The sequence below is a fragment of the Arachis hypogaea genome, chromosome 7 (assembly GCF_003086295.3).
Source record: "Arachis hypogaea cultivar Tifrunner chromosome 7, arahy.Tifrunner.gnm2.J5K5, whole genome shotgun sequence".
Classification (NCBI taxonomy): domain Eukaryota; kingdom Viridiplantae; phylum Streptophyta; class Magnoliopsida; order Fabales; family Fabaceae; genus Arachis; species Arachis hypogaea.
In genome coordinates, this window is record NC_092042.1 from 49,336,093 (window position 1) to 49,350,683 (window position 14,591).

The window sequence follows — 14,591 nt, forward strand, 5'->3', positions numbered from 1 at the left end:
AAAATTCTTTATTTAAATTTCAATGTATTTGTTTTAAATATATTATGTAAAGTAATATTTTTTCTATTTTAGGACATCGTGAAAAAAGCACAGCGGAAAGAACCATCAAAAGACAAAAAGAAGGGAAAAAGGAAGGAAGAAAAAAAGGTACAAAAAAGCCCACAAAAGAAGAAGACTATTTCTTCGAAAAGTGAAAGCGTTGCTAAGTCTGAGTCTGATTCTAAACATGACTCAAAGAAAACACCGAAAAGAAGAAAATAACCTAAAAGAATGGCAAAAAAATAAGTATTATTTTTTGGTGTATTTTGTTAATTTTATTGTATTTATTGCTTAATGATTGTTTTCTTTTTCAGGATGTCCAAAAAAAAAACAAGCACGTTATTGAGGATTCATCTTCCGAAAAACAAATTGAATCTAATGATGAGTAAACCATCATTGGAATGCTATATTTTATTTTTTCATCAAAATTTTATTTATTAGCAAAATTTTTTCCTGTATTGTCAGAAGTGAAGAATTGGAAGAAATAACAAAAAGAAGATTAAAGAAAAAAATTCACAAACCTGCAAAAAGGTATATGTTTCTTTTTGGTGTATTTTATCAATTTTATTGTGTTAATTTGTCTGATTAATGTTTGATTTTTTAGGATAGAATCCAAAAAGGAAGCACGTTATTGAGGATTCATTTTTCAATAAAGAAACTAAATCTGATGATAAGTAAGATTCAAAAATTATCATTGTAATGCTACATCTTTTTTTTCGTTAAAAATTTATTTAATGACAGAATTTTTTGCATGTATTGTCACACTACTAGAAAACTAGTTATTACAGACGGATATTTTTGACAGATTTTATCCCACAGAAATACAGACGAAATTTCATAGGAATTTTTTGTCGGAAACAAAAAAAATGAATCAGCATAAATTACAGACAGAAAAGAGAATCCATGGGTATTTCTGTAGGAAAAATTAATTTTTTTTGTGGAAAATTATTACAGACGGAAAATCTGTCTGTAATTAAATGGATAAAAAGGATGCGTTTATTAAATTATTACAGACGGAAAATCCGTCTGTAATTTAAAATTTTCCATCGTAAAATATTGATATAAGCCTAACTTAACCCTAATCTCGAGCTTCATTCACAATTCACACGCGTTCATTCAAACTTCACACACGAGCTTCTTCCTCACGAGCTGCTTCTTCTCCGGTCGCACGAGCTTCTTTCACCGTGGCCGCCGTTCGCATCGCACGATCTCTCTGTCATCCCTTACGTCGCACGAGCTACTTCTGCCGCCGCTCTTGTCGCGTCTGCTCCCTTGGTCGCCATCGTTGTAGAGATTCCTCCGCCGCTCTCGTCGCGTCTGCTCCCTCCATCACCGTCGTCACAGAGCTCTCTCCGCCACCGCTCTTGTCGCGTTTGCTCCCTTAGTGACATTCAGGTATAATCTGATTTTGTGATTTTGGTACTTAGGGCTCAATTTTTCTGTGCCAATTTTAGGTTTATCAATTTTTCTTTGCAGTTTCTATCTTCTTATTGCTGTTGATGCTGATTGAGCTTGTTGTAGGGTTATCAATTATTTTACTATCAGCGAAAAAAGAGATTCCAGATTGACAACAACATATAGATGCCAGAGTTATGCCCGGAATGGTTAGCATTGTTGATCATCGAGATGGCTTGTTTATCTTCCATTTCTCTTTCTAGTATTGTAGTGTATATCACCTTCCAGATTTTACTCTATAAATATTATTGGCTGAAGATATTCTTCTGTGATATGTTGTATGTTTTTAATAGACGAAATTAACAGTGAATAACCAAATCTATTTAGTTTTAATGATTCTTTGAACTGTTTGTTTTATAGTTCTTATTGTTGATATTGTTTCTTAATGACGGGGAATCTATTTTCAGAAACTTCTGGTGCTGTATGTAAGACTGGTCAAAATTTTAAGGAAAAACTAAGGGAGCTTGGAGGACTTGATGCTGTCTTTGAAATTACCTTGAAGTGCCAGTCGGATTTGAAGGTGTGAGATTGTATTTTCAGTTCAATTTATAATTTGAGTATATTTTTTTTATAAGAAATAACTTGAGAAAACTGCAAAGGTTTTACGGACATTATAAAACAGAGTGAATATTATTATTTGCTATCTGATCTTTCTTACTCTAAGATCAAATGTTGTGTCTGTCCGTACTCCGTATATGGGCAATTCCCTTATGTTCAGGAAATCAATTTAAGTAGTTGTTTGTCTTTTGTTCTAGTTGATTTCAAGTTTTGAAGCTCTATCTGGTTGTAGATTAATTTAATTAGAGAGAACCATTGGTTTTTCGTTTCAGTACTGGGTGGAGGATAGTTATCTATCTACCAAAGATGTTAGAAATGACAAATAGTTAAAAAAAAGCCTTACTTTGCTTCTTAAATGCTTGAAGATCATGGAAATGTGACATTCCTTAATGAAGACAACCAGGTTTACTACTCATTCTAGCCCAACCTCCTTCTCTTTCAGAAAGCGACAAAAACTAAAATAGACATAGTTTATGATTTTCATCTTGAGTCTTGCTTCCTTGACTTCCCCTTTGTATAGTATACTCATGTTCTGGTGCATTCTAATTTATCATTCATCGTATGTACTTTATCTTAACAGGCTCATTTTCTTGGACTAAAACAGAATCTCATTCCTCAAGCAACTCTGTTTTCTTTTGTGGAGGTGATTTCAACTATCATAAAATTTCTCTCAGGTAATGATCACACAAAGGGGTAACTTCTTCCTTTTGCTGCTTTGTCTTTTTATTTCTCTTTTGTTGTCATGCTATTTTACTTTTATTTCTTTCCATTTCTTACAACTGATTAATTATTCTTCCCACCCATTATTTCTTTCCATTTCTTACAACTAATTGGTGTTAAGAAGAAGACAAAGCGGGTTACAACACTTGATGCATTTAGGGGTCTCACCATAGTGGTTAGTACTAATTAATATATCGATAATGCATTCTAGGAAGACAGGAAAAAATGTCAGAATTTGTTTTAAATAATATTTATTAATTGTCCTAACAATTAATAAATACTAAATAAGATAAGTTATGAATGTTTTTAGTTGATTTTTTTTGTTCCTAATCATTTTCGTTAATATATAGTCAACAAGCTAAGTGTATTAATTATTTTTTATAGTTAATTTGACAATTATATGTATGTAGTTGATGATACTGGTAGACGATGCTGGTGGAGCTTATCCTCAGATTGATCACTCTCCATGGGATGGATGTACTTTGGCGGATTTCGTTATGCCTTTTTTTCTTTTCATTGTTGGGGTTTCCATTGCCCTTGCACTCAAAGTAACTTTGCTAATTCATTACTCTCTTGTTTTTTCCCGTCTTAAAGTTTTCTAATCTATTTTGAGTTTTTATCTTTTTCTTAATGTTTGGGCTATTTTTATCTCATATTTTATTCGTCCTATTTTTTATTTTTAACTATCTTAAACGTGAAGAATAAAATTAAAATATGTAAAGTAAAAAGATAACATTTTAAATGTTAATTTATTCACATAAGACTTTGATTATAATAATGCAGAGAATCCCCACGATAAGGTATGCAGTAAAGAAGATACTCCTTAGGACATTAAAGCTTCTTTTCTGGGGCATAAGAGCTTCTCAATGTTGCAACCTCCTTCATTGAGACACTTGAAGCCAATGATCTTCTCAAGGTATCAATTTCAATTTCCCTGTTAATTGTGCTGTTATTGTTGTCAGAGGAACATGCTTGAGAGATTGTCTCGCTTCAGTATTGTTATGCTTGCTATGTGTTTGATGAATTTCCTGAGAGAGATGGAAAAGAGCGGAACTTGTTTTCTGTGTTTCCTTTTCCCAATTCACAAGATTTAGGTACTTTTCCTCTTTAATTGCTTATGAAATTGGGTGTAAGTTTTCTCAATGTTTGCATTTGTGGTTGGTAGTATTTTTCCTTGCTTGAAGTAGTTAGTTATTATTAAACCACCGTTTTGTGCCTAATATAATTGGAGAAGAAAAGAAGTTTTAGGATAATTTATTTCTATTAATGGTTTATTGTTATACTTAGATTTTAACAAGAACTAATTAATGGTGGGAAATTAGTTGCACTTTTAATAAGAATAGGAAAATGAAAGTGGTGTTTTTATCACAAAAAAAAAAGAATAAAAAATAAAGTTGTGTGTTCTGCCAGATTTGTTGGACTTGAGGAAACTAACAACTAGATACATTTGATTCACTAGCAACTTTGTCATTTATTTATAATATTTAGTCAGCAAACCTTTCCATCATTTTACAGTGTAGATCAATTAGTGGAAGAGAGATTTTCATTCTCATATTGTCAGGGAAATATATTGCTATTGCATTAGTTGACCAAAGCAAATTGAGGTACATGATTCTTCTTATTTGTTCTGTTCTTTTTTGACTTCAATACTTAATTGATGATAGCTTTTCAACATTGACATACTCCACGTTCTTACCAACTTTTTACATAGTGCCTATGGTAAACCAAGTTTATTCTACATACTTTTTACAGGAAATATATTGCTATTGCATTTTCAATGTATTGTTTCTGTTGAAGTTGCCAGCATAGGTGTCTCCTACACATGTAACTAGCATTTATTTTATTTAAATATTTAACATCTTCAGTGTTTAGTTATCTTCTAGGTCTGATAGAAAATTTTAGTGTCATAACATAGTACTGAAGTAGTATATTTGGTTGTTCTTGTTAATGAACAGATAGAAGATATTGTGCTGTGCGACAGCCTTTGTGCTATTCTGATGACATTGTGTTTACATTCTCTGATTTGCCGCTTCTTCCACTACATCATGATCAATTTTTTGCATGTTCTCAATGTTTTAATTAATTTGCAAGCAGTATCTTCCAAATAAATTGCTGCTTAATATTTCTAATTGTCAGGGCTTATTAACCACCAAAGTTTAGTTATAACTTTAGGGATATGCCTCTGCTCACATTACTTACATGTTCCCTATTACTTTCATAAAAATTTGTGCATTTTATGATGCAAGTTGCAAAATGGATATGATATGTACACATGTGTGCATTCACTACAAATAATAAATCATGATTTTATTATTATTATTATTATTATTATTATTATTATTATTATTATATAAATATTCATTTCTTTAGCTTTATTCCTTACCTTATGAGTTAAATTTTCTTCTCTCTAACATTCTTCTCTCCAAATTTTATTACTTTATTCTAATTATTTGGATGTGTTCTTATTTGACAGTTGAGTGAACAAAAATTGACAAGAAGAGAAGAAGGTATAAGCTTTTCTTATTTGAGGTTACTTGCTTGTTTTAATTTGTGTTATATTTTTCCCTTTTTAACTCTCGTAGCATGGTGATCTCTATTAGTAGATATATACATATTTAGGTTTCCTAATTGTGACAATGAAGGGTGTAGAAGCAAACTGAGGCAGATAAGCTACACTTCTTTCTGAAAGATTATGAAAGATGAAACCAAGGTTTGTTCAAGATTATGAAAGATGCCTATTGTATACTTTTTTAAGCTGTAGAAACTCCGAATGTATTAAAAGTGTTGATGCTTTATTGTTTCACAATAGCTTAAACATACCCACATTCATAGGAAGGTTTCTGGCTGAAGTAACAAAGCAAGTTTTAACTGATCTTGAAGCTAGCAAATATCAGGTAACTTACTCACATGGTATAGACTTTTTTCTGTTAATGTTTTTGTGTCTTATATATTAATTCATTTCTATTTATAAATCAAATTTCAGATGGCTGAGTACAGGATCTCTGTTTATGGAAGAAAACAGAGTGAAAATTTTCTATTTATTCCTGTCATTCCTATTGTAAGTCTAGCTACTTTCATGCAATTTATTTCATAGTTTATGAGATCAGTTCCTAATTTAGGCATAGAATGATATTAATTTTTGTTTCATTTCTATTGATGCAATGCTGAAGACTGGGACACCTCTAAGTATGGAGACGCCACCAAAATCTGCAAATTCTGATCGGGATTTGATGAAGAAACTGAAAGGGTTTGAGGGGCTTGCAATGTCAATTGGGAATGGCCATACTGATAGTATAGAGCTTAGAACTGAAAACAAGCTGTCACAGAGGTTTGTTAGTTTGTTTTCTTTCTATATAAATTTCTGCAGATTCTTTTTTATTTTTTTTTGAATTCTTACGTTGTGGGGTCATGGAGGGGAAATCATATACTCTTTTGTGGGATTACACTCATATTTTATCCCTCTATTTAGAAGACTAGTCCATGAGTTAGTTAACCCAGCTGACTTATGTAGGAATTAAAATCAGAATTAGAGAGAGCTTCCCTGCTTTGGGCCATAGTGCTATCTACTTGAAAGAATCACGCATCAATGCCTTGCCAAGGTTGGCATTCAGTTTTGGATATGATATTTCTTAGATTTTGGCTTTTTGTTTACTTTAGTCTATACCACATGAATGTTATCTCATAATGAGTACATTTTAATGTAGCATGATGTAGCCTCCATTGTATTAGGGTGTAGTTGTATTTTCCCTTGGTATATGATAGTGCATCTCTTGGTTGAGCTTCATTTCTTCATTACTAATTGCTATTTGCTCAGCCAGCTAATCTTGATATGGTTTGTTATTTTGCATATTATTAATTTAAAGATACCAATTTTCATTTTGTTGATCACTTATTTGAGTTTATTAATAATAGGGTTTATGTTCTCACTCTGGGCATTTTTATTGAGGAACAAAAAGGCAAAGTTTTTTTGTGAGGAAAGCAGTGATGAAGAAGAAGAAGCAGCAGCAAAAAGAGCAAATGAAGTGAATTTTGCAGATGAGATAAGTGGAATTAACACAGGACCTCCTTCACCAACTTCATCTATTAATTATTAGAGCAGCGAAAATTGTTCAAATAAATTAGAAAATTGAATAGGAGTTGCTTGCAATATAGGTCTTTTAATTTACTAGTATGAGGAAAATCATTTAGAGCCCTTTAGATACCCATTAACAACTTTTAATTTACTCAATAGACTTTGTGGATGTATGTTTGTTACTTATTATTATAGTTGATGTATCAATACATTTTGTATATATTTTGAATTATATTGACTTGCTTGTTTATAGTACTTTTCTTTTAGTTTGATAATACGATGAATTTGTTTATTTTTTGAAATATTATAAATATTTGAATACAAATTAGATAAAATTTTGTATTAAATTTATATTTATTTTGTATAAAAATAAGTTTATTTTGTAATTGGAAAAATAAAAAAATTCTATTTTACCTTACTGACGGATTTACAGACGGATTTTCTGTTTGTAATCAGAGTGTGAGATGATTCGGAAAATCCATCTGTAATTATAGACGAAAAATCTGTCTGCAGGATGGAGAATTTACAGAGGAAAAATTCGTCGGTAACTGGTAAAAATTCGTCTGTAATTTTCCGACGAAAAAAATCCGTCGGTAAATAATTTCCGACAGGGCTTTTTACATAGGGACAAAATTCGTCGGTAATTTCGTCGGTAACCAAAAATCTATCTGTAATAAAGACTAAATGTGTCTGTAAATCTATCTGTATTAATCCATTTTCTAGTTGTGTCAGAAGTGAAGAAAAAGAGAAAATATGAAGAAAAAAATTACAAACCTGCAAAAAAAATGTGTTATTTTTCGGTGTATTTTTTTGTCAATTTTATTGTGTTTATTTGACTAAGCATTATTTTTTTTCAGGATTGAATCCAAAAAAAGGAAACATGTTACTCAGAATTCATCTTTCCAAAAAGAAACTAAATCTGATAATGAGTAAGATTCAGAAACTGTCATTGTAATGTTATGTTTTCTTTTTCATCAAAATTTTATTTATTAACAGAATTTTTACATGTACTGTCAGAAGTGTATAGATGCAAGAAATAAGAAAAGAAAGATTGCAGAAAATAAATTATAAGCCTGCACAAAAGTGTGTGTTACTTTTTGGTGAATTTTGTCAATTTTTTTGTGTTTTTTTTACCTGATGAGTATTTATTTTTTTAGGATGCATGAAAAAACCACAAATATTCCAGAAATTGGGTTCCACTCCACAAAAGCTCACCATGATTCTTCTCAAATGTAAGATTCAATGTCTAAAATTATTTCTTTGTTGAAACATGATGTAATTACTCTGGTTTTACTAAATAATATTTATTTTGTCTTTAGAATTTCACATATAAATTTGGTAAGTGAAAATGATCTTGTGTTTCAAACACAGACAAGCTATCAGAGAAGTGTAAATCAATCAAGTGATAACATGTAATTTCTGTTTCTCTTACAATTTCTTTAATTCTTGTGCTACTATATTTGCTTCTAATTTTCATATATTTTTTTAAAAAAGGCCCTTTAAGATTTTATTAAAAAAAACTGCAACTATGTAAGTTCTCATAAAATAGAAGTTGTATTTTTATTGAATACTTGAGGTGTAGTGGTGAGATAATTTCAGTGTATTTTAGGTTCAAAGAACAAGAAGAATCATGGAATGAACCAGCTCATGTTCAGAAAGCAATAATAGATAATAATCCATAAGAACAAATGATTATTCTTTAGAAAAAGACTAATTCTTAATCAGAACCACTAGACATGTGAGTTTTTTAATTCACTTTCAATATTCTATTCATTGAGTTAATCATTTGTACTTGAATATTTACTCCATATTAACTTTTTTATTTTTGTCTATGTTAGAGTTCCACTTCAAGTATTTGCTCCTGCTTTGGAAACACCTACCACAAGCCCTCAGCAAACTCAACAAATTGTTGCGAATTCTCCCAGAGAGGAATATATAAAAGATGAAACTATTAATGTGTAAGTATTCCTTAAATTCATTTTCTAATAGTTTCGGTATATTTGGTTTGCCTTTTGGTGTATTGCATTTGATTTGAGGTGCACTTGGTGTTGCAGTCCCCTTTTTGTTGTAACTAAGCAACATAATATTGATTTTGTCCATTTTGAGTGACTTTGTTGATGCATTTTCTAATAGTCCATTTTGTCCATAGAAATTTGTTGTACTGATTCTCGTATCATTTTGTGCATATTTTGTTGAGTTGCATATCTTTTTAAATAGCAGTGTATTTGGTTCCTATTTCAGTAAATTTCGTGTGAATTGAGGTACACTTTATTTAGTTGTATTAATTAAATTCCTTTTGTGTAATCCTGCAGTCCTCCACCATCTTAAAAACCTGCTGTAAAGTCTTCGATAGAGGAATATGTTGAAGAATAACCTCAACAAGCTCAACAAGAATCTCAGGAGAAAGTAGCTCCTACTAATGTGTAAGTTCTACTTAAAATTTTTTTTTCAATATTTTCTATGTATTCTTAAAATATTTTATATGTCACCATGCAGTCATCTACCCGCTCAAGCCATGAATGATGGAATACTGATGGTTACCAATGCTGCATTGAAGTATGACTTTCCTGCACCATCATTTATCCTTGGCTTTACTCAATCAAGTGATGAAGCTACACTTACTGAAGAGGGTGAATCACTAGCTGGCATGGAAAAATCTCAAGATAACCTAATATTGGTAGAAGAGTTGAAAAAGTTAGTTGAGGTGATGAATACTGAGGTTGTAGCGGCATTAAATTATGCTAAGGAGAAAAGTCCCCCACCAAAAAAGGTGCATCCTACTCTGAGCGTCTTTGTGAAGTTCGAAACTCCGGTGATGCTAAAGAAAATAACAGACAATCTTAAGGTGAAATGCTTTCATTGAGTCACAAATATCAAGACTTATGAAGATGAAGCACTAATGAGTAGGAGACGATATTCAGGTTGAACCATGAATCTCAACGGGAAATAACCAAAATACACTTTGCATTTTTTAAAAGGTGATTCATATATCGAAAATCTGGTATTCCTAGAATAACATTAATGATTTTGTCATAAGTTGTTGTGCTATATATGTAATAACTTTGGGTTTTTTGTTTTCATAAGTTGTCTCTACAATGTGTCAACTTCTGAACAAAAAAAATATTCAAAGATTTGAAAAACTCATATACTGTCTCTCCCCTGATATTGTGGTAAGCTATAGTACATTGAAATTTTGGTGTATTCTTAAAATATATTATTTGCTGTAACTATTTCTTTCAAAACTTTGCAGAATGCCATATTGGGGAGTCATGAGGGCAAGTTCAAGCATCCAAAAACTAACAAGTCATTTCAGATTGAAGACTATAAGGACTACATCCTATTTTTAGACAAGAAAAACTTTGCATCACATCCTTTTGAAAGTTTTCATTTATAAATTTTCTTAAATAATTCCTTCATTAGGTGCCAATTAAACTAAAACATTGTTCTTTTTAGCCAAACTTCAGATATTTGTCCTAGTTTGCTATGAGAACCATTGGTGGATATGGATAGCGGATGTTCAAAATAAGAAATTTCATGTTCTTGATCGAAAACACAAAAAATCTCCTTCGGAAGTAAGAACAAAACTTAATAAATTTGTTGTAAGTTATTTATCCGATACATATTTCTATTTTCTCTATAAATTCTTTTGTTTCTGTCTGTTGTTATCATTATATTATTTTGGTGTAGTTCTGTTTGAAATAAGGTGCACTGGTAGTTGTTTGTGTGACGTTATTATTTATTCATTTTCGTATAATTAGGTGTTAAATATAATATTTCTTATATTTTGCTTTTTTTGTTTTTAGGACTTCATGGTTTCAAAAATGAGGGTGTTTGCTGGAGGAGAACCTTTGATGGACAAGGATGAGGGATTCCAAGCACCATATGTTAACATCGTTGGGCAGCGTACAGGGTATCAATCTTTTTATCTAAGAAATTTTACTGTGTTTTCTCTTACTGTCGTATTTTTTTGTGTTAATTTTTTTTTAGCTACGATTGTGCAATATATGTGATGAAATGACTGGAGATAATTAATCCAAAAGAGATCAAAAAGGAAAAATATGAATGGAAAAATTGGAAACAGATAACTATCTTTAAAAATAGATAACTCTCTATTACTAAATTAACGGAGTTTAATAAACAAATTGCTTTAAACTATACGAACAAGTTGATCATTTCACAGCAGAATATCCTTCACTTATTCTATTTGACGAAATAAATCAACTCAGAGATAAAGCCATTCAAGAATCTGAAGCCATCGGACTATCCAAGCCATCTGCTGCATTATTAAGTCCTTACTGTACATTTGAATCAGGAGATATTGATAGTAAATATTTTGAATATTATAAATTGTTAAAAAATTTTATAATGGTTGTGTACTGAATAGTATGTGCAATGTATAGTTCAAACAAATACATATCTTTGTAAATATTCAATCCAAGCTTTTCATAAATTTTCATCACAAAATTAAACTTCTATGAATCTGTCGTTACTGTATTAAAATGCTTTTAATATGAATGAATACAAGTTCAAAAAAATACAAAAAAAAAAGAATAAATTCTATAATACACCGAATTGCTTACAAAATAAACTGAAAACTATTTAGATAAACATTGAATAAATTCTATAAATATTGAATTTTTCGTGTACTGTATATTTAAAACAAATAAATCCCATCAAATAATTGAAGAAACTAATTTCAAAACAAACAGCAACATGGTGAAATAGAATAAAACAAGAAAACATAAAAACTAAACCTCATTTCCATAAAAAATGAACATTACATAAATTACACCGAAATTGTGCCAAAGAACGCCGAAATAGATTAAAAAAAAACACCAAAAAATCTATCTTATTCTCTTGAATCTCTGAATTGATAATTTATAACATGTCCATGATAATGGCTAGAATTTGATTGCGCTACTAAACCACAATAAAAAGGTTCATCTACAAAAAGTAAATAATATATTAGCAAAACAATTAATATGAACAAACTATTTTTTCGTGTTTAAAGAACATCACTTTTACCTCACTTTTTCCATGTTTCTCACCTGTGGAGGGCTTTGAAGCTCGTTAATATCTTCCAACCAAGCATCTTTGTGAGATATCGATCATTTTTCTTTGTTTTTGGCTTTGTATTCTTGCATCTCAATCATAGCATTATCATAAGCGCGATGCAGAATCGTAGTCAACTCCTCAGATTCTGATGTAAATTCACAAATATTTTGTGACTAAAATACCAAATCATTAAATCTCCTACTTCTTGGCTCCAATAGAGACTCGTCATAACTGCTCTTGATATGTATGTGCCTCCTCTTTATGTTCTTACTCCATCATTCTAATATATATCTTGGAGACACTTTATTTACTCGCTCAAAGCTTAACGCACTTAGAGACTGACGGTATAATATCCCTCTTGACTCCAATAATAAGTACCAGCATTTAACTTCAGCTGATATCCCGTTATATATAACCGCAAACTTGTTGAGTGTTGAGTTAGAAACCCGTTTTACAACTTCATATACCGTATAACCTAGATCGGACAGCGTTGATCTTGTGATGCAATCCACCTTTCTTCTACATTGTGCTTGGACTTCCCTGAACTTCTCATGAGTATGCACATGCTGAAATTGAGCTTCTATTGAGAATTTTGTTGCACACGGTATGGCGGTATAAAAATCTGCAGTATCTGATTCTCTCTCTGCTCTTTACTTCCTAGGCAATTATCATAATGTTTAACAAATTGGATAAGTAAGCAGTTATGCATAATAAAATTGTTAAAAAAATCATGCATGCTCTCACTCCTTTATGTGCTTCTCATACCAGCCCAAAAGTGGTGATCAAGATAAACTTGAATTCATAAATAACAATTTTGAAAAGCTCTAAAAAAATCAGAAAATACCTAAATAAGAACCAAAATACACCGAAAGACATACATTTTGACACCTCTACTGCACAAGCAAAGAACATAAATATCCACACACTAAAAGTAACAACATCAGTTAATCCTAAAGACACCATTACCTAAAACCCACTTGTTCTCCCCAACACCATACTTCATCAGAAAATCATTCCAACTCCTGTCAAATGATTCTTTTGTAAAAGAATTCCAAACATGACTCATCTCATGTTCAATTTCTTTGTGTCGCTTGTAGCCATTTAATTTACTTGGGATCTACTTTATGATATGCCAAATACACCACCCGTGAATTATTATGGGCAAACAAGCCTCGATAGTCCTTTGCATCGATGCGCATTGATTGGTAAGAATGCCTTTTGGAGCATTTTCTCCCATGCAACGAAGTCAACATTCAAATAACCATTTGAATGATTGAATATCCTCGTTTTTCATCAAAGAATATCCTAAAAGTATTGATTGACCATGGTGATTCACCCTAAGAAATAACCAAAAACCAAATTATACCTGAATACAATGACACAGAAACAAATCATACATACACCGAAAAATATTCATAGAAAAGTTTCCAAAAACACATAAACTAGAACATTATGTTACCTGCTTCTTGCGTCAGCCCAAAAAGCAATCTTAATTGACTGATCAACCTCGAGTTCAAGCTCGAAAAAGAAATTTTGATTCTTCTCTTTCATTCTTAATAAGTATTTCCCAAATTCTTTTGCATCATCTAGTTCTGAAACATTTCGCACTTCTCTCGTGATGTAATTTCTCACATCTTTTTCAATAAAACTTAATTCATGATGACCCTCTACTACTGCGACAAATAATTGATATGTTTTGCTTGGTCTGCTTCTGGCTTTCTCATTATTCTCTATTGTACATCATACAGACATGCTTAATTGCATGTGTTGTTTAAGCATCTCTGCTTGATTTGGATAACACAGACGTAAATGATGCAACACAACCTTCGAAATTATCCAAACACCAATGTCATTCAATATATGTATATAAATTATTGCTGGATAATTTAATCCAGCTTAGGGATTTGTCTTCTCAATTGGAGATATGGTTGATTTCTATTTTTCCTCTCTAGTATATGTAATCAATTGATTCTTAATTTTATTTCCCTTCTTATTTGTGTTTCAAATTTTCGTAGAAAAACCTACAAGTTTATAATAATCTTTATAGAATCTTCCAGCCTATTCAAACGTGTTAAAAGTCATCCTAACCTTTAGAACAAGATGCTCATCAACGTCCCACAGAAACTGAAAATTCACCGAAATTGTTCCAATATAAACCATATTAGAATCTAAAATACACCAAAACTAGGAACGAAACAGATTCATCAAAATAACATTCAAATTCAAATTTTCCCTGGTTCAATTGAAAGTATGAACTTAAAAATGCACCGAAAGAATTTTCAAAATACACCAATTTATAATTGAAATATATCGAAACGAGAATGGAACAGCAATAACAATTCATCACAATAATAATTCAGATTCAGAAACTCCTACATTACACTTAATTCAAACTATCAACCATGAACAACAATTTTTACAAACAAAAACAACATTATTCACCTACAAAATCATAAACTACTAACAAACTATGTAACACGCTAATTACCCTAAACCTTACCTCATGCCGTAAAGCAAATGTTAATCAAAGGTTATGATAATTCTAAGGCTTATACATATTATGTAGAAAGAAATAATATATTCTAGAAGCCCGATGAAGGATTAAGCTCAACAACAGAGTTCGAAAAGCGCAAAACATTCACACAAAGCTACACTAGACGAAGCACAAGATATATGTATAGATACCGAGATA

General features: G+C 31.1%; 1 protein-coding gene across 5 annotated transcripts; it reads left to right on the plus strand.

Annotated features, from left to right (window-relative positions):
* Positions 1-1,150: 1,150 nt before the first annotated feature.
* Positions 1,151-7,064, plus strand: LOC112701450 (uncharacterized). Of its 5 annotated transcripts, XM_072198628.1 has the most exons (15): positions 1,151-1,434; positions 1,561-1,643; positions 1,902-2,014; positions 2,325-2,455; positions 2,633-2,726; positions 2,897-2,947; positions 3,183-3,320; positions 3,556-3,688; positions 4,288-4,376; positions 5,246-5,279; positions 5,415-5,482; positions 5,582-5,666; positions 5,756-5,830; positions 5,943-6,100; positions 6,685-7,064. In XM_072198628.1, exons 11-15 carry the CDS (start codon positions 5,472-5,474, stop codon positions 6,743-6,745), a joined length of 390 nt encoding a protein of 129 aa, XP_072054729.1. In that variant the 5' UTR covers positions 1,151-1,434; positions 1,561-1,643; positions 1,902-2,014; positions 2,325-2,455; positions 2,633-2,726; positions 2,897-2,947; positions 3,183-3,320; positions 3,556-3,688; positions 4,288-4,376; positions 5,246-5,279; positions 5,415-5,471; the 3' UTR covers positions 6,746-7,064. The 5 variants fall into 5 exon arrangements, with proteins under 5 accessions (XP_072054729.1, XP_072054731.1, XP_072054732.1 ...); XM_072198630.1 differs by lacking the exon at positions 2,897-2,947; XM_072198631.1 differs by lacking the exon at positions 2,325-2,455.
* The last annotated feature ends 7,527 nt before the right edge of the window (positions 7,065-14,591 follow it).

Excerpts from the sequence above, each read along its gene's own strand:
- LOC112701450 (XM_072198629.1), top strand. Across the intron at positions 5,667-5,755 it reads TTGAAGCTAGCAAATATCAG|ATGGCTGAGTACAGGATCTC; the intron begins GTAACTTACTCA and ends ATCAAATTTCAG. Across the intron at positions 5,831-5,942 it reads TTATTCCTGTCATTCCTATT|ACTGGGACACCTCTAAGTAT; the intron begins GTAAGTCTAGCT and ends GCAATGCTGAAG.